At 42.8% G+C, this 21,097-nt stretch overlaps 1 protein-coding gene across 1 annotated transcript in view; it reads right to left on the reverse strand.

Annotated features, from left to right (window-relative positions):
- Positions 1-505: 505 nt before the first annotated feature.
- si:dkey-122a22.2 overlaps positions 506-21,097 on the reverse strand; it is a 289,414-nt gene continuing 268,822 nt past the window's right edge. Inside the window, exon 11 of the mRNA XM_041189080.1 lies at positions 506-1,837. Coding sequence (XP_041045014.1) covers positions 1,670-1,837 — 168 coding nt within the window. The 3' untranslated portion in view covers positions 506-1,669. The remainder of the gene's footprint in view (positions 1,838-21,097) is intronic.

The raw sequence follows: 21,097 nt of genomic DNA on the forward strand, positions 1-21,097 counted from the left end.
CCTGGAGTTTTGTGATTCACATCAATAACAGAAGTAATATGCTACTGCTGACATAAGATAATCTCTTTTGACATTAGGTTTTCCTCATTTCAAGATTTGGAATAAGGTAGAAAAAAGATATACATTATTCCTGCAAGTGTTCTTGTCATATTAGCTCAGTGGTAACTCTTTTGTCTTTGAATCAGATCATGGTTGAGCCCTTCCCGAGGACTTGAACAAATAATTTAGAATATGACAACAATGCAGCACTGAGAAATTGTGATCCCTTTGCCTGTTCAGTTGAATGTAAATAGCACTTTTCAAAAAGGAGTAGGAGGATCTCCCTGTTCCCTAGCCAACCTCTAAGTTCTGAAAAAGAGCAATGCCTCCCAAAAAAAGATTTTGCTTCTTCAGAAACACTTTCCAACTTGATGAATATTTCCAGCACCTACAATATTTTGTTTTTGTTTGCAGGTAAAAAGTACAACTTCTTTCAGAAACGAAAATAGAATCACAAAAACGTCTCTGAAAACTAATTATAAAGTTTATTTAATTTGTATGTACACTTTAGTAGCAGGATGTCATCATTTCAAAAATATTACTGTAAAATTTTTCACCAGGTAACATCAGTCAGTGTGTCTCATTCTCAGGGTGTCATACATGTTATTATTCCATTTTATTGTCCCACTTAAACAAGTGTCTATAACAATAGAGGCTTTACTTCAGTCAAACTTTGAAATAAAGCTGACATTTTTCAAGTTCCATTTGTCTCAGATTTGCTCCATGGATCTAATTTGGAAATTATATCCAAATTGAACCTGAAAGTGTGCCTATTTAGCTTAGGTGAAGTTGCATCCAAAATCCTGTGCAAACTATAGTTATTATAAGCTTGAATGTAAAATCACCCATGAATCAGTGCAATGAGCAGAACTGGAACAAGCTAGGATAGAGTGGTCCTTCAGAGTAAAGTTGGAGACTGCAAGATAAGCAGCAAGTACTTCTCTGTTCTTCAAACTTTCACATTAACTAGTTTAAATTCTTTTTCAGAGCCTCTGAACTATTTTTAACTTTCTCTTTTTTCAGTGACTGACAACATAGACACCTGTGACAAGGCTTCCTGCAACAGGGCCTTCAATTCTGCCGAGGATTAAGGCTCTCCTCAATGATGTCAAGGCTTGGCACATGATTAGTGATTATAGATATAGATTATAGACATAATAAAGAATAATTAGTTCCTCAGGAACATGTGTAGTGAAAAGACGGGTGTGGGCTGAGGTACTCAGTGCCTCATCAGTAAATTAATGATAATGACTAGATCAGGGAAGGTAAGAAATTCAATGTCTCATGACATTCTGCCAACCCAATCTGGTTGCCAGAGTCAGGTGAAACAAGCTAAACCTCACATCGCCCAAAACTCAGTTTAGATGCACACTCTTTCAATTGCTGAAAACATTATTTAATCTTTTCTTTTTCTGTCTTTGTAGGCCAACAATATGCAGAATTCCTGTGAAAGGTTGAAGAGCAAATGGGAGAAATCCTCTGTGAATTTACCCAACATTATCGAGCATGGGAGTTCTGCGCAATGTCACCTTAGCTAACAAACTTCAATTGTAATGGATTCCTGATGATATAACAAAAGATATAGAAGTCATCGAACATGGGTGAGAATCTACAAAATTGTGTTGGAGAGTTACTGACTCTCTTGTTTGACTTTCCTTTTGTTGATTAGTTTCTTTAATTGTTTTGCAACATCTTTGGGACTTCTGTAAATCATATGTCTGTCCGTTCCTTTCATTTTGATCCATTTGGCTGATGGATAACCTTGTGTAAGGAATTGTTGCTGAAACTGGGTCACAACCTGCAGTAAATGTTAAAAGGAAATACAAAGTTAAACAGAAGTTATCTATTACCAAGACTGAGTAAAAAAAATGAAGAACTGGATTATAACGGCAATAAAACTAAAACTTAAGCCAATATAAAACTACAGATAATGAGGGTGTTTTGTAGGGTTTCGAACACATTTACACGGTTTCCTAGAGTTGCTGATGCTCTGCCACTGAAATTACAAGACATAAATTGCATGATACATTAATTGTTTATCTTTCTCATTCACATCAGCTGAAGATGTACAATTCCCATTGACTATTGCCATTTTTTTGACATTTTTCTAATCAGTAATATAGAATTTTAAACACTTGCATTTGCTTCTGCATCCAATTTGTTTCTACAATTATTAAAACTTAACACACCAGAAGTTTTCACAGACTTATTTTTGGTCACTTTCAGCTCACTTATACATTGTCAGAAGTCATTTACAATTATGGTAAAGCCTAAGAGTTTAATGAAAATGAGGGTATCAATTATGTCTTTTACAGCTTCTATCAATTTTAGTTTGCTCCAAATATGGCCATTTAAACAATAACTATTAGATGTTGTCAATTTTTTAAAATTAATTTGTTATTTAACTAAGCTGTGAAGCCAAAATTAAAAGTAGGTTTACAGTTTATCGAATAAACGGTTTTTAAAAGCATTGTGTTAAACTTGCCAAACTTAAATACACAATTACCCAAAAACTTAAATGTTCTGAGTTAGTTCATGATCATTGTTAGTTTTTGTTTTTCGTGTTCCACTGATGAGCTTAAGATTTTAGTAAATCCTTTATTGTTGTCCTGGGCATGCCTGATTTCTTTGACGGACAAATGTGCTTAATGCTTAAGAGTAATTTACATAGAGAGCCACAATCAGCAGCCATCTATCACTTGATGCTGAAATCAACATGCATCGAAAAAGCTGCAGCTGTTTTTTTTTATTCATTCACAGGATGTGGGTGCCACTGGATAGGCTAGGCCAGCATTTATTGCCCACCTCTAAGTGCCTTTTTGAACCTCTGCAGTCCATGTGGTGTCGGTACACCCATTGTGCTGTTAGGGAGGCCATTCCAAGATTTTGACCCAGTGACAGTGAACGAATAGCGATATATTTCCAAGTTGGGATGGCGAGTGGCTTGGAGAAGAACTTGCAGGAGGTGGTGTTCCCATGTGTCTGCTGCCCTTGTCCATCTAGATGGTTGTGGTCGTGAGTTTGTCTGAGGATGGTTGGTGAATTCCTGCAGTGCATCTTGTAGATGGTACACACTGCTGCCACAGTGCTTCAGTGGTGAAGGGAGTGAATGTTTGTGGATAGGGTGCCAATCAAGCAGGCTGCTTTGCTCTGAATGGCATTAAGCTTCTTGAGTGTTGTTGGAACTGCACTCATCCAGACAAGAGGACAGTATTCCAGCTCACTTCTGACTCGTGCCTTGTAGATGGTGGGCAGGCTTTGGGGAGTCGGGAGGTGGGTTACACGCCGCAGGATTCCTAGCTTCTGTCCTGCTCTTGTAGCCACAGTATTTATAGCTAGTCCAGTTCAGTTTCTAGTCAATGGTAACCCCCATGATGTTAATAGTGGGGGATTCAGCAGTGGTAATGCCATTTAACATCAAGGGGTGATGGTTAGATTCTCTCTTATTAGAGATGGTCATTGCCTGGCACTTATAACATGAATATTATGTGCCACTTGTCAGCCCAAGCTTGGGTATTGTACGAGGTCTTGCTGTACTTGGACATTGACTGCTTCAATATCTGAGGAGTTGTGAATAGTGCTGAACATTGTGCAATCATCAATGAACATCCCCACTGCTGACCTCATGATGGAAGGAAGGTCATTGATGAAGCAGATGAAGATGGTTGGGCCTAGAACACTACCCAACTCCTGCAGTGGTGTCCCGGGACTGAGATGATTGACCTCCAACAACCACAACCATCTTTCTCTTTGCTCAGTATGATTCCAACCAGCAGAGTTTTCCCTTTGTTTCCCATTGACTCCAGTTTTGCTAGGGCTCCTTGGTGTCACGCTTGGTCAAATGCTGCCTTGATGTCAAGGCCAGTCACTCTCACTTCACCTGTGGAATTCAGCTCTTTTGTCCATATTTGAACCAAGGCTGTAATGAGGTCAGCTGAGTGGCCCTGGTGGAACCTAAACTGAGCGTCAGTGAACAGGTTATTGCTAAGCAAATGGCACTTGATGGCACTGTTGATGACCTCTTCCATCACTTTACTGATGATTGAGAGTAGACTGATGGAGTGGTTAATTGTCCGGGTTGGATTTGTCCTGCTTTTTGTGTACAGGACAATACCTGGGCAATTTTCCACACTGCCGGCTAGTTACCTGTGTTGTAGCTGTAATGGAACAGCTTGGCTAAGAGTGGCAGGTTCTGGAGCATAAGGCTTCAGTACTATTGCCAGAATATTATCAGGGCCCATAGCCTTTGCAGTATCCAGCCCCTTCAGCCGTTTCTTGATATCATGTGGAGTGAATCAAATTGGCTGAAGACTGGCATCTGTGCTGCTAGGGACCTCTGGAGGAGGCTGAGATGGATCATCCACATGGCACTTCTGGCTGAAGATTGCTGCAAATGCTTCAGCCTAATCTTTTGCACTGATGTGTTGGTCTCCCCTATCTTTGAGGATGGGGATATTTGTTGAGCTTCCTCCTCCAGTGAGTTGTTAAATTGTCCACCACTATTCATGACCGAATGTGACAGGAATGCTGAGCTTAGATCTGATCTGTTGGTTGTTGAAATGCTTAGCTCTGTCTACAATTGCTGCTTACACTGTTTGGCACGCAAGTAGCCCTGTGTTGTAGCTTCACCAGGTGCACATCTTATTTTTAGGTATGCTTGGTCCTGCTCCTGGCATGCTGTCCTGCACTCTTCATGGAAGCAGGGGAGTAGTACGTGGTCATCAGCAGGAGGTTTCCTTGTTCATGTTTGACCTGATGCCATGAGGCTTTATAGGTCCAGAACTGATGTTGAGAAGTCCTAGGGCAATTCCCTCCCAACTGTATACCACTGTGCCACCACCTCTGCTGTTTCTGTCATGTCAGTGGGACAGGATGTACCCAGGTAAGGTGGTGGTGGCGTCTGGGACATTATCTGTAAGGTATGATTCTGTGAGGATGATTATGTCAGGTTGCTGCTTGACTAGTCTGTGGGACAGCATTCCAAATAAGGAGGGTCGACAGGGCTGAGTTTGCTGTTGTCGTTTCTGGTTGATGCTGGGAGGTCTGTCCAGTCTCATTCCTTTTAGGCTTTTTGGCAGTTTGATACAACTGAGTGGCTTGCTAGGCCATTTCAAAATCAACCACATTGCTGTGGGTCTGGAGTCACATGTAGGTCAGACCAGGTAAGGACAGCAGATTTCCTTCCCTGAAGGACGTTAGTGAATCAGATGGGTTTTTACCACAATCGACAATGACTTCATTAGACTTATAATTTCAGATTTTTATTAAATTCAAATTTTCTGCCATGGTGAGATTTGAACCCAAGTCCCCAGAGCATTACACTGGTTATCTGTGTTACTAGCAGAGACAACACCCCCATGCCACTGCTTCATCCACACGTCTATGCTAAATAAGAGAGGTGAAACAACAACGTGACTGAGAACACCAAACTTTGAGTCAACCAAGCCTGCGTCCTCAGTGCATTCCCCTGCGTTAGTGAGACCTGGACAACATATGCTAGGCTGGAGAAAAGGCTGAAGAGTTTCCGCTTTTGCTGTCTCAGACATATTCTCTGCAAGGCAAGGTCACCAACTCAGAGGTCCTGAAGCATGTTAATTCATCAGCATACACTGCTAAGCCAACTACATCTGCACTAGCTCAGCCATGTTCATTGGATGGATGACAGTTGTATACCCAAAAACCTTCTGTATGGTGAACTGCCCACTGGGCAACAATCTCTGGGTGTTTATACCTCTGCTACAAATACACCTGCAAGTAAGATACGAAGATACACCAACTGTTTCCCAGTTGCCAGTGTTGACTCTGATCTCTGGAGGCTGGTTGCTTGAAAGGTCATTGGAGGAGCAGAATCAAAAAGCTCAGCTGGCTGAGAAGGCGGCCTAGAGAAAACAGAGACCAGCGAATCATGCACTTTCTCAGCCCACAGTCTTCCACTGCAGCAAAAGCAGCAGAGACTGCCATGCCAGAGAGGGGCTCCTGAGCCACACCTGGATGCTTAACACAGAGTTGACCATGGCTCAAACCATCATCTTACGAAATGGAAAGACTGCCACCAGAGATCATTTACTGCACAGAAGGAAGCTATTTGGCCAATCAGGTCTATGCCAACTCTCCGTACAGCGTTCCAGTCAGTCCCATTCCCCATTTCTATCCTTGTAGCCCTTCAAATTTATTCCTTCAAGTGCCCCATCCAATTTCCTTTTGAAATCACTGATCACCTACGCTTCCGCACAGGCAGTGAGTTCTAGGTCATTGCCACTCACAATATATAAAAAATTCTTCCTAACAACCCTGCTCTCCCCCTGCAGATCTTATCCAAAACCTTAAATTTGTTTCCCCACAGTTCAGAAGTTCCAAAACTGTGAGTTGCGATCCCTGATGGGGTTGCAAGAGAAGATTTTGGCACGATTCCAAGGCAGCAATAGTGGCCATAGAACTTGGACTGAGTTTTGACAGCTTTGAGGCCCCCTTAAATGCATGTTTTTTTCTGTTGGTGGGCATGATTTAATCATCTGCTCTTGAAGGCCTGATTGCTGCAACTACTACAGCTTATAAAAAGGTGGGTCTTTGCTTTATTCAGGTCAAACCCAGCAGTTTTAAACCTCTACCATCTTCCCCACATCACCTGCCACCCCTCACCAATTTTCACTCTGGGGTCACACAAAGTTGGATGCGTTAAAATGGGTGACATCAGGAAAAATGTTTGGGAAGCAATGCCCAAGTCCTTCTACCATGAGCTCATGGAAACAGTTTTTTCTTGTTTGTCTTCCTACACAGGAATTTTTCACTTTCAGTTTATGAACCTTCATCATTCTGTAACCTTTAACTCATTTTCCTCTCAACTCTCAAAATCATTGTATGCATACCTTGGTATTTACTGCCTCCGACAAGCTTTAAGCTTTTAAAAGCCGAGATTAGGATCACTTAATGGCTATACCAAATTATCTAGTCTTTTATCCTTTTGAACCTTGATGTGCTCCACTCTGGCCCTTAACATTCCGCCTAAAATAAGTATTCAGTAATGAGATTATGGTATATGTACTACATCCCAGGGTTATTTAATTACAAGACCAAGCGTTCATAATTTAATTTATTCCTATGCCTTTATGTTTGATAGATCATGACTTTGTATTTTATTCTCTGAATTTAACTTTGTTTGAAATTTACAGTGTTCATAAATATAATTCTGAAATATACTAGTGGTCATCTTACTAGTTCAACATTGTGCTAAAATTTTAATGGGCAGGATTTTCGCATCGAGGGCGAAGTTGAATGGCAGGCGTGCACAGGCGCGTTTCTGATCAGCGCCCCCAATCAGAGGCATGGCGCCATTTTACGTGGGTGGGCCAATTAAGGCTCGCCCAGTGTGACATCCGCACGGAAGTGCTATGCGTTCCCTGTGCGGGTGGGGGGAATCCTAAAATCAAAAGTGTGCCCTTTCGTGCATGCGCAGGAAAGAGCGCACTCATCTCCCTGAGGCTAAGTGTTGCCTCAGGGAGATTGGCTGTTCTGTGACAAATATTAAAAATAGAAAAAAAAAATCCTGACATGTTCCTTCATGTGACAACATGAGTTGGGACATGTCCATAATTTTTACAAACATTTTAATAAAATTTTTCAAAACCTACATGAAACCTCATCCCACCTGTGGATGAGGTTTCCTGCTTTTTCTAATGCCCGCCAGGGCTCCTGGCCTGTCCACCAACCTTAAGGTTGGACAGGCAGGTCCATTAATTAGCTAAATGACTCTGTCAATGGCCTCAATTGGCCATTGACAGGTCGGTGGATGCACAGCTGATTTTACTGCGCCCCCGCCTACCGGAAAATTTAAATGGGGTGCGTGAGACGTCGGGAGATCTGCCCCGCCCCTCACTCACCGACGGGAAAATCCTGCCCAATGAATTCGGTGGATCGACAAGGCCACTCTGTTTTCACTCTATGTAACGGATTGCACACATCAAACTATGTACCAGCATTTCAGCCCTTCCTAGACAGACATTTTCCTGTTCTCAAAATTACAGTGACATACATTTTAGAATAACAGCAACTACAAACAAGATTCAAGATCAATTAAATTTAAGATGGTAATTTTACATGGAGCTACAATAATTATGCAAATATTTTACATCTCCTTTGCTTGTAGCTTTTGAGACTGCAGTGTCACAAATGTGTGGTTGCGATGCCCCTCATAATCTTGTACACCTTGATCAGGTCACCCATCAGTCTTCTCTGCTCCAACAAAAACAACCCAAGTCTACCCAACCTCTCTTCATAACTTAAATGTTTCATCCCAGGCAACATGCTGGTGAATCTCCTCTGCATCCCCTCCAGGGCAATCACATCCTTCCTATAATGTGGCGACCAGAACTGCACATGGTACGCCAGCTGTGGCCTCACCAAGGTTCTATACAACTCCAACATGACCTCCCTATCTTTGTAATCTTTGCCTCGATTGATAAAGGCAACTCCAGATGCTCTTGGGTGAAGCAATGTGCGAGCGAGTTGAGTGCTTGTATCAGACGACCAGACTGTGAACCAGGTATGTTGGTTGGTCGGTCAGTTGAGAAGGAACTCTTGAAAACTACACCATCAGGACTGACATGACCCGAGTGAGAAAGGGTTTGTGGATGTGCACCTGATTGGGGTCGACCGTATCCAGCAACTTGGGAGAGAATACGCTGGCGATGAAAGCGACTCAAGGGCAAAATCCACCTAGCGAGAAATGGGAGATTATATGTCCTAGAGGCCGAGTTGGAAAGACTGAAAGGTTGCAAGTGATCCACATTTGTAGGGCAGTGATGCGAGTGCTTGTAACTATATGTGGCATATCTTTGTTGTATTGATTACGAATAGTGAAATTGACCTTTTGATTTGAAGTATATTTGGCTGTTAATTAATGTTTGAATTATGTTGATTTTTGTTCGTTACAGTAAAAGTTTTAAAAAAGTGGTATCTTGTTCAGCGGTTTTCTTTCTGTTGGCGTTGTATGGGATTCCTTTTTTTTTAAAAGGGATATTGGTCTCTGTAGTGATCTTAATAGAAAGGACACACTTTGCTGGGACTAATATGGAAAGACATATTATAAATAGCACAATTTTGAAAAGTGTAGATGCACAGAGACGCTGGTGTACATATGCACAAATTATTAAATGCAATAGGGTAATTTGAGATGATGGTGAAAAAAAGTATTATGGGTCATTTAGGTTTACAAATTGAGGAACAGAATATAAAAGTAAATAGATCTTTATAACTCACTGGTTAGGCCTCAGCTGGAGAATTTTGGACAATTGTGCATCACACTTAGCTAAGATGTAAAAATAGAAAGATGGAGAGGCTACATAGGAGGTTTGCCCGAATGTTACCAGGGATGAGGGACTTGAGTTTTGAGGGATTACAGTTATGAGGGAAGGTTCAAAAACTTAGGACAAAAACAGAATTACCTGGAAAAACTCAGCAGGTCTGGCAGCATCGGCGGAGAAGAAAAGAGTTGACGTTTCGAGTCCTCATGACCCTTCGACAGAACTTGAGTTCGAGTCCAAGAAAGAGTTGAAATATAAGCTTATATTTCAACTCTTTCTTGGACTCGAACTCAAGTTCTGTCGAAGGGTCATGAGGACTCGAAACGTCAACTCTTTTCTTCTCCGCCGATGCTGCCAGACCTGCTGAGTTTTTCCAGGTAATTCTATTTTTGTTTTGGATTTCCAGCATCCGCAGTTTTTTTGTTTTTATCTCAAAAACTTAGGACTGTTCTCGGTGAACAAAGAAGGTTAAGCAATCATTTCAGAGGTCTTCAAGATGATGAGGGGTTTAGCTACACCAGATATAGAAAAATTATTTCCTCTGGTGAGTGGATCAATAACCAGAAGTCATAGATTTAAAATTATTGGCAAATATTTGGAAGGGAGATGAGATTTTTTTTCACTCAGAGGTGTTGGGCTCGACTGGAAAAAGGTAGTGGAAGCTGATTCCATAAATAAAAGGAGTTGGACAGGTACTTGAGGATGAAGAACCTATAGAGTTACGAACAAAAAGCAGGTGTGTAGGACTGAGCACGAGTCCTTTTTCAAGGAGTCAGAAAAGGCACTATGTGTTAATCGTATTTTAACTGTAGGTTGGGCATTAAATGATAATTCACCTGTATTCCTATAGACACAGTTGTAGTTGTTGGTCTAGGGGGTTCTTGCTTTTATTATGTAACTGTGTATAGAAGCTTACGAAAGTGAGTACAGATTGGCTCCAGTTATATCCTTCACCAACTTGCTTTCTGGAATATAACAGTGTAGCAGGAGGCAATTACGTAAAGGTGAAGGCTGAAAACTGAGAAAAGAAACTTCACATAGAAAACTACTACACGAGTAGACATTGTGAGAAATGGAAGAAAGCAAGTGCAAATTGTTGGGGTATGATTACCCTCTGATGTACTGAGAGTCTGAACCATACAGCTAGCGAAAGAATGAAGTGGATATGTGGACATAGGTTTCTCCCCTATCAAAGAGGAAACAAGATTTGGCCATAGCTTTATCGCTTCCTACAAAAAGTGAAATCACAAGTGAAATATTTTGTCAGTTGGAGAGTGAAAGAGTTTTGGATCTTCATTAGAGCTCGTGGATGGAATTTACAAAAAAGATCACTTGCTAAATTCCTAATAGACCTGGCCAGATTTTGATAATTTCATTCCAGGGAAAGATATATCATGGACTTTAGCAAATTATATAAAATATTGACAAAATTCAATGTGGAGATTCCTAGATCAGTAGTAGCATTTAAATTGCTGGATTGTCTTCGCATGTCTCATACAGATAGTCTACTGGTTCTAACTAGTGCTTGGTTCTTGGAGAGGGAGATCCTGTTGGGTCAAATGTCTGCTGTCTTGGAAAAATTCATGGGGAAACGACTATTTCATTCAATCTTCATGGAAGAAACAGGACATACCGTGGTAACACAAAGCAATGATTGCCAGATTTTGAAATGGTCCAGATGCAGGACCTAGGTGTCAATACAATGGAGGGATCATTGAGGATGACAGCACTTTTAACAGATCTGACCATTACAACAGATGGTAGAAATGGAACAACAATAATAAGTGAATCAATTTCAGGAATGCCCAAGGAACTGAAACGTCTGGTGTGACTCGAAGTACCATTATGTAATGAACAATCCAACGTTTTGAAGCAGGATCCTCGAAAAATATACATGAGAAAGAAAATTCTGATGAAGAGGCTGAACATGATTATGAATCCGAACAAATTATACTTGCTGTGAGGAATTTTAGTTTTGTCATGAATGTGTTGGTCACAGATGCCTTTAACTGTGCAGCGCTGGATAATGCTAGCACTTTGACAGTTATGTGAACAGATCTGATTAAAATGCTATCTTGATCCATTAATATGTGAGGATGGACACAAGATTAAGGGATGTAAAAGCATTACATAAATAGAGTTGTAATTTCACATAAAGTAGTAAGGCAAACTATTCTTATAACTATTATGGCTGGTGTTAAGTCTCTAGTGAGATACCTATGCTGTTGAGTAGACCTTCAATGAAAAAGGCTGAAATTAAACTTCACATGGAGCATAAACTGCAGATCTACTGACTTTCTGTAACATTTATGGAAAGTCAGTCGATCTGCAGTTTACCCAATCAGGACATGATTCTGCCCCCTTAACAAAATCTGATTCTCATCAGAATGTTAGACATGTATTATTGGCATTAAACGAGAAGAATCAGGAAAAAAAAGCAAAATGCCTTCAAGTTACAAGGACAATTTGTTCACCCTACTTGCTGAAGGTTAAAAATCCTGTTAAAAGATGCAAGTGTGGTTGACAAAGAGAATCTGAGGCTAATAGAACAGAATAGTGAGAATTCTGAAACTGTAAAGAGTATCGAAGGGCGCTGCCCCATCCAATTGCAAGCCTTCCATTGGCATGTGACTTTAATGTGTTGGTTGTCATGGATCTAGAGGTATGGGACAAAGACAGAAATACTTTCATGATACATTTTAAAGACCTGGTGACCATATTTACTTTAAATTGCAGCAAATAAGTCCACTCATTCTTCTGGCCCCTAAAATCATATTTTTTATACAGATCTGGCAAATAAGACAACCCCCACCTCACCCCCCTTTCAGCCAAGACATATTATACTCACATTAGTGGCCAACCTCAATTTTTCACTCCACAAATGCATGTTTTACTTACCGGTACCTTATTACTTGGCTCAAGGGATCAAGAAGGCTGTGTTGTCAAGAATCACACACTCTTTGCATTTGATGCCAACGACATTTCAAAATGATGACCACCCACATCAGTGGTTCACTTTTATACTTGACGTACGAGTTGACCCCATTTTTGCAGAGATTTTTCGATGCTTCAAAGGTTAATTTGTACGCCGACATCACTTATACATTATTCCATGTGGTTCCTGAAGCATTGGTTTAAAATGTCGGTTGGAGGGGTCAGCAAGTTTGAAGGTTTCTGCAGGGGACTGCTCCTCCAATTACAGCCTACTTCTCAGCTATGTTTGCTGCAGCCAGGCTGTGATCGGAAGAACAGCGAACACTGGAAACTTGGGAGCGCGAGGTGCCTCTGCTCACTATGCTTTTCCCCTCAGTTTGCAGCGTTTAGGGTTGGCTCCGGCTGCATTTCCCCGGTTCCTTCCAGTGTCCCCCCGGTTCCTCTCCACATTCCCCTGGTTCCTCCCGGAGCTCCTGCAACTCTGGGCATGCTCCCCACGTTCCTCCCCGCATTCCCCTGGCTTAGGCCACGTTCTCCGGCTCCTCCCATGTACTCCCTGTTCCTCCCCATGTTGCTGTGGTTCCTCCTATATTCCCCCAGCTCCGGCTGCATTCCCACAGTTCCTCCCGGCATTCAACCAGCGCTCCCCTTGGCAGGCACGCGTGTTTCAGCACCTATAGGCCTCAGACCTCGATCCATTTCTCTTTTCCTCTCTCAACACAGCTCTCTCGCCCCCGCAGCCGATTTGGTAAGTGAGGGTAAGTAAGTGAATGTGAGGGTGTGTGAGTAAGTGAGGGTGAGTGGGCGAGGGAGAGAGGGATTAAGTGAATGAGGGTGGGTGGCTGAGTGAGAGTCTGAGAGAAAGGTGAGTGTGTGTGTGTGTGTCTGAGAGAGAGGGAGGGTGAGCGTGTGTGTGTGCCTGAGAGACAGGTGAGCATGTGTCTGTCTGAGAGGGTAAGCATATGTATGTGAGAGAGAGAGAGAGAGAGAGAGAGAGAGAGAGGGTGAGCGCACGTGTGTGTCGGTCTGATAGAGAAAGACAGTGTCCGAGAGAAAGTGCGAGTGTATGTGGGTCTTTGGGGGGGGGGGGGGGGGAGGTGAACATGCATGTATGTATCTGAGACAGAGGGTGAGCATGTGTCTGTGAGAAAGGGTGAATGTGTGTGGGTCTGAGAGAGTGGGTGAGCGTGTGTGTCTGACTGAGAGGCTGAGCAAGTATGTCTGAGAGGGAGAGGGTGAGCGTGTGTGTGTCTGAGAGGAAGAGTGAGCATGTGTGGGTCTGAGAGAGAGAGGGTGAGCATGTGCGTCAGAGAAGGAGAGAGCGTGAGTGTGTGTCAGAGAGAGAGAGAGAGCTTGTGTGCTTCTGAAAGCGTGAACGTGTGTGGGTCTGAAAGAGAGGATGAGCGCGTGTGCCTGAGATAGGGTGAGCATGTGTGTGTGTGTGAGAGAGAGGGTGAGCGTGTGTCTGTCTGAGAGGGTAAGCATATGTATCTGAGAGAGAAAGGGTGAGCGCGTGCGTGTGTCTGTCTGATAGACAGAGACAGTGTCTGAGAGAAAATGTGAGCGTATGTGGGTCTGGGGGGAGGGGGTGGGTGGAGCATGCATGTTTCTGAGAGAGAGAGAGAGAGAGAGTGAGCGTGTGTCTGTGAGAGAGGGTAAGCGTGTGTGTCTGAGAGAAAGAGTGAATGAGTATGGGTCTGAGAGAGTGGGTGAGCGTGTGTGTGTCTGACTGAGAGGGTGAGCATGTATGTCTGAGAGAGAGAGGGTGAGTGTGTGCATCAGAGAAGGAGAGAGGGTGAGTGTGTGTCAGAGAGAGAGAGAGAGAGAGAGAGCTTGTGTGTGTCTGAAAGTGTGAACGTGTGTGTGTCTGAAAGAGCGGTTAAGTGTGTGTGCCTGAGAGAGATAGGGTGAGCATGGATGTGTGTGTGTGAGAGACAGAGAGAGAAAGAGGGTGAGTGTGTGTCTGAGAGAGAAAGAGAGAGGGTGAGCGTTTGTCTGTAAGAGAGGGTGAATGTAGTACTTATGATTTTATTTAGTGTGTAATGTGCCTTTAAGAGTAATACTTATAAGGCAAGATCACATGATATGTAGCAACCAAAAGGAGTAGCAGTGCAGGCTACCCCAGCAGTCAGTGTAGAGATAGAGTTGGAATTGAAAGCACATGTGTAGTTACCGCCGAGTACATTGTAAATAAACTTAATGTTGTCTGCAGATCAACTCTATCAATAACAATACAACTCAGCCACCCTACAACAAACTGGTGATGAGAATAAAACAGGATTGAACAGAAGAAAACAAGCTTAAAAGAAATCAGCACTATACCTCGCCCAGCGATTCTGGGTAGCTAGCTCTGTTAGAATTGAAGAAGTAGTCCTCTCTCAAAATGCCACAATTTGGGAGAATTAATCCTTTTGAACCAGCCACAGGTGATTGGTCTCAGTACATAGAATGCCTCACGTTCTATTTTCAAGTGAACAGGGTTACGGGCGAAGAGAAGAGGCGAGTGATCCTCTTGAGTATTTGTGGCAGCAAAACCTACAGTCTGATTCGAAGTTTGATGGCACCCATTGCCCCAGATTCGAAAAATTTCGATGAATTGGTGGACCTCGTGAAGGGTCACTTTCAATGTAAGTCCTCAGTCACGAAGCAGAGATTCAGGTTTAATTCATGAAATACAGCCCCATGTGAGACAATTGCATGCTACCTGGCAAATCTGAAGCAGCTAACTCTAAATGACATGCTCAGAGATCGTTTAGTGTGCAATGTGAAAATTCAGAAAAGATTATTGTCGAAAGTGAATCTGGATTTCAAGAAGGCGCTAGAGATAGCGCTGGTCATGGGGAGCGCAGTAAGAGATTCAAAAGCAATACAGGGTGTGCAAAATGGCACCATCCTCCACGTCGGGCTGGAAACTTCAGCTGAAAGTGGCTCGAAAAAGCTAGACTCTGCCAAGAAGCAGGAAACAGCTCCCGCTAGCCGGAAAATAAAGAAAAATAACTTAGTAGTGAAATCGAAGGATAATTTTAATAGAGTTATAAACAAGCAGTCTTTTAGTGATTGTCAATTTAAAAATATCTAGAACTACTGTTGTCATAGAAATGGACATATGATGAGGCAATGCAAGGAAAGGTTCAAGCAGGCTTGTAAACAAAAGAAAAAGCCCAATGAAATCTCCAATGTAGAAGAGCCTGAAACAACAAATTTAAACATTTACTCATTGTTTAATCTGAAAGTTGGAAAGAAGAACCAATATTTGTCACAGTGAAAGTAAATGGCAAAACTGTTAGAATGGAAGTGGACACGGGAGCTTCCACTACAGTAACTGAGGAACATACCTTCAGATATTTGAATAATAGTGAACATCAATTAAGTTTAGAAGAAACAGCACCAAGCTAAAAACATATATGGGTGAAGACATTCAAGTAAAAGGCATAAGTAGAGTAACTGTCCATTATGGAAGCCAATCGGCAAAGCTACCCTTGATGGTGGTAGCAGGTAAAGGACCAAGCCTCCTGGAGCTAAATTGGATAAAGGTGGTTAAGTTAGAATAGGCTGTAATTTTCCAGTTGAGAGCAAGTGGGTTACCAGAGCTACTTAGAAAGTATACACTGTCTTTAAGGACTTGATATTGTTGTTTCAGATTTAAAACAAGATTACTAAATGAAGGGCTGTTTGTACATTCAGATTGGTTTTTGTCAATTTGCAATCTTATTAATTAATTTTCATTTACTTTCATTCATCTGAAAAACGAGCTGGATTTTAAATGAGCTGAATTAGTTGAAATCTCACCCTTAACTTTAATCTATAGTATTGTTAAATAGAATTGGGGAAAATCCAAGCCCTGCAGGTCAAAATTCATGTGGATCCGGAAGCAACCGCTCACTTCATGAAGGCGAGACCAGTGCCATAAGCACTGCGAGAAAAAGTCAACATTGAACTGAACAGACTAGAGAAACTGGGTGTTATACAACCTGGTCAGCTCTCAGAATGGGTAGCACCCATAGTCCCCGTCCTTAAACCCGGTCAATGCATCAGAATTTGTGGGGACTACAAACTGATTGGTAATTAAATAGCAAAGCTAGACAGGTACCCCATTCCAAAAATCAATGACCTGTATGCCAAGCTGCCAGGAGGGACAACGTACACAAAGCTTGACATGAATCATGCTTATCAACAAGAGTTGGTTACAGCCTCCCAGGAATTTATCACAATTAATACCCCCAAAGGATTGTACCAATATACATGATTGCCTTTCAGTATCTCCTCCGCTTGTGCCATCTTTCAGAAAAACAATGGAAAGCTTACTGCAGGTATTTCCCCAGGTTGTAGTCTATTTAGACGATGTATTGGTGACAGGATTCACTGAAAAAGAACATTTGGCAAACTCAGAAGAAGTCTTAAAATGTTTCTTGCAAGCTGGAGTGTTTAAAAAAAGAAAAGTGCACGTTCCAAGCAAGGGAGGTAATCTATTTGGGTCACTGGGTGGATTCGCAGGGCTTCCACCCAGTTGAGGAGAAAGGGAGGGCCATAAAAGAGGCACCTGTGCCAAAGAACGCCTCAGATCTCAAATCTTTCCTAGGAGTGATCAACTATTATGGATGGTTCTTACCCAAATTGTCTACAGTGCTGGTCCCCCTGCATTCTCTACTCAAAAAGAACCAACGTTGGTTTTGGGAGGCACCCCAGAAAGAAGCTTTCGTAAAGGTAAAACAATTGTTGCACTCGTCCAATTTATTAGTGCATTATGACCAGACGAAAGAATTGGTGCTGACATGTGACTCATCCCATATGGAGCGGGAACAGTGTTCTCTCATTGGGTGGACAACGGCATGGAACGGCCGACAAACAGGTTATGTATCAAGGACGCTCACCACAGCAAAAAAGGGATACTCACAGATAGAAAAAGGAGGCCTGTCCATCATCTCTGGTGTTAAGAAATTTCACCAGTACATACAGACGCCATTTTACAATCATTCCAGACCACAGACCGTTGTTAGGATTGTTTTCTGAGGACAAGGCTATACCACGCACAGCCTCAGCAAGAATACAACAATGGGCCTTAATTCTGGCAGCATACAAATATACTTTCAGACATAGGCCTTGCAATCAAATCCCAACGCCAATGCTCTTAGTCGTTTGCGTTTACAAGAAAATGATGAGCATGTTCCAGTTCCACAGGAACTTGTTTTACTGTTAAGTTTCTTAGATTCCTTGCCGGAAGGGCTCGACGAGCCAGAGACTGGACAAGTCAGGACCTAGTCCTATCTCAGGTATGAGAACAAGTACTACATGCTTGGTCACAGGAGCCCGTATCTGATGAAATTAAACCGTATGTCAACAGAAGACATGAAGTAACTAGCCAGGTTGTCATCTCAATGTGGGGAGCATGAGTGATAGTTCCTCCAAAGGGAAGGGAGCAACCTTCAAGTGAACCACACAGTCTCCATCCAAGAATTTCCCGAATGAAGACTATAGCACGCAGCTATCTATGGTGGCCTGGGGTGATGGCAAAAGAGAGAGTTTAGAAAAGCACACTGTGCAACTGCAAAAGTTTCCAGTGACAGCTCCATTACAACTATGGGAGTGGCCAGGTAGACCCTGGGTGCGGTTACACGTTGATTACGTTGGACCTTTCCTGGGAACAATGCTTCTGCTCACTGTCAATGCCCATTCAAAATGGCTGGACATATATGAGGTGAATTCACCAACATCGGCTGCTACGATTGAGAAACTGCGTCAGAATTTTGCCGTTCACGGGCTAATAGAAGTAGTCGTTTCCGATAACGGCACGGCATTTACGAGTGCTGAGTTTCAATGGTTTATCAGCCTCGATGGTATCATTCGTAAAAACTGCACCTTCCTTAAACGGATAAGTCGAAAGGGCGGTGTATGATAAAGCTAAATGGTGAATCCTTAGCAAGCAAGCTAGCACACTTTCTTTTTCATTACAGGACCACCCCTCACACAACAAGTTTCAATAACACCTAGTTATTGTTGAAACATTGTGTTAGGACGAGATTGAGTTTAATAATGCCGAATTTAGAGGGGAAGGTGGAAAAGGGTCAGAGAAGCCAGAAAACGAGACACGACTGGCAGTGCAGACTCGATGGGCCGAAGGGACTCTTCTGCACTGTGAGATTCTGTGACTCGCATATCCGTGGGAGGAAATTTACCGTGGGAGAGCCAGTATACGTGAAAAATTTCGGGGAAGGGCCACAGTGGTTACCGGGTGAAATAAGTGCAGTGACTGGACCTCTATCTTACCACTGGAGGTGGAAGGCAGGATTATCCATAAGCATGTGGACGATTTAGGGAAGAAAGAGACAAATCACCAAGATTTGGTTCCACCAGTGATCATGACCTGTTTCCTGTTGAGGATACTCAACCCATGTCTGATGTTCCTTAAGAGGTGAGGATAGAAAGCTGCAAGTGCCCAACAAAGCACCTGATGTTCAGGCAACTCCAGAAAAGGAGGTACCTGACAAAGAATCTGAACTTGTGGAGCTGCAACATTCCACACATACCAGGAAAGACTGAACTTGTAAATTCCTTAGCCAGTGTAAATATTACGTCATCTTGAAAAATATGTACTTGTAAATATATTATTTATAGCTGAGTTAAAGGGGGAGGAATGTAGTAATTGTGGTTTTATTTAGTGTACTGTACCTTTAAGAATAATAGTTGTTAAGCAAGATCACTTGATCTGCAGTAACCAATAGGAGAGCAGCGTGGGCTACCTCAGCAGTCAATGTAGAGATAGAGTTAGAGTTGGAGTTGCAAGCGCATGTGTAGTTGCTGCTGAGTATATTGTAAATAAACTTAATGTTTCAACCAAGAAGTGTCTGCAGGTCAATTCTATCATTAATAGTACAACTCGCCACCCTACAACAGTGAGCATGTGTCTGTGAGAGACAGAGGGTGTGCGTACGTGTCTCTAAGAGAAAGGGTGAGCGTGTGCTTGTCAGAGAGAGGGTGAGTGTGTGTGTGTGGCTGAGAGACAGCGTGAGCATGTGTGTCTGGCAGAGAGAGGATGAGCGTGTGTACTTGTGAGAGAGAGAGATGTAGGGTGAGCGTGTGTTTGTCTGGGAAAGAGAGAAAGGGTGAACTTGTGTTTGTCAGAGAGAGAGTGTGTGTTCTTGTGAGAGGGTGAGCGTGTGTGTCAGAGACAGAGAGAGGGTGAGCTTGTGTGTGTGTGTCTGAGAGAGTGAGAGCAGGTGGAGTGTGTGCGCACACGCGTGTGTCAGGGAGAGGGTGAGTGTGTGTGTGTGTCTGGGCGAGAGAGGGTGAGCATGTGTGTGAGAGAGAGGGGAGGCATGGCACACAACAACAGATACTCACACCCACTCTCACAGGGTGTGAGGGTGAATGAGTGAGCACCGAGAATAGGAGTGAACTGGACACACACACTCGCCCTTTTGCACTCGAATAGTGTCTTAGTTTTTCAAAAATAAAGAGTAATAAATAATCAGTTTATCATTGTGATTTTTTGCTCAGCAAGTTGTTGCATTTCATACGTCAGCTTTTCTTTTGAAATTAATGTTTATGTGCCAAACCTTATCTTTCTGAAAGTTGCTATTTGGCCCCTGAGTGTGAGAAAAATTGAAAAGTGGTCTGCCATGCCAAAAGGCTGGACAAGCCTGTTACAGACAAAATCATGGAAATATGGATAGGGATCTGACTGGAGAGGAATTTACCAACGGTGAGTTCAGGGACATGAATCAAGCTACGAACATCGTGGTCATGAGTACCACAGCTGAAAGTCCTTTCAACATGGACTCTGTAAAATGAATCGCATGGTGATCGATGAATTGCTGCTCAACCAGACTGCAAGTTGACAACTGCCCTGGCATGGGTGGTTCATGCAAAAAATTCACTACAAATCATTGGAAGGTGACTTCCCTTTCAATTAGTCTATGGACAAAATCCCAAATGGCCTTATATGCTGTATGGTAGTCCTCTTGCTATCTTAGTGCTACTTTATTCCGCACATTTGAATGGTTCATGTGCAGGTAAACAGGCAAGGTTGAGGTCTCAGAGAAAATTCAGAGAGCACTGAGGCATCACATAAGACCATCCAAGACAGAATTGAATTCAGGACATGCGGTTTACTATAAAAAAGGGGGTGAAAATAGAGAATGGAAAGGTCCTGGTAAGGTAATAGATTGTGATGGTAAGACAGTAGATATCAAACATGACAATCAAACAGTTAAGCTTCATTCCAAAGGATCCCAAAGGATTTAGAACATTTAGAGAGGTGGTTACACCGCAGATGAAGGGACTTGAGGAAGGAAGGGAATGGGTGACCACCAGGCAGTCCAAGAGAAACAGGCAGGTAGTTCAGGAGTCCCCTGGGGTCCCGCTCACAAATCGGTATTCCATTTTGGAGGTGCTGGTTTCTCCAGGGAGTACAGACAGAGCCAAGCTTCTAGTGCCACAAGCAGCCTGCCTGTACAGGAGGAGAGGAAGAGCAATAGTAATAGGGGATTCTATAGTCAGGGGAACAGATAGGTGCTACTGTGGCCATCAACATGACTCCAGGATGGTGTGTTGCCTCCTGGGTGCCAGGGTCCGGGATGTCACTGAACGGCTGCAGGGCATCCTGAAGGGGGAGGGTGATAAGGCAGAGGTCATGGTACATGTTGGTACCAATAACATAGGTAGAAAGAGGGATGAGGTCTTGCATCAAGAATTCAGAGAGTTAGGCAGTAGACTAAAAAGCAAGACCTCTCAGGTTGTAATCTCTGGATTACTCTCAGTGCCATGTGCTAGTGAGCTCAGAAATAGGAGAATAGTACAGATGAATACATGGCTTAAGAGTTGGTGCA

The sequence above is a fragment of the Carcharodon carcharias genome, chromosome 6 (genome assembly GCF_017639515.1).
Source record: "Carcharodon carcharias isolate sCarCar2 chromosome 6, sCarCar2.pri, whole genome shotgun sequence".
NCBI lineage: Eukaryota > Metazoa > Chordata > Chondrichthyes > Lamniformes > Lamnidae > Carcharodon > Carcharodon carcharias.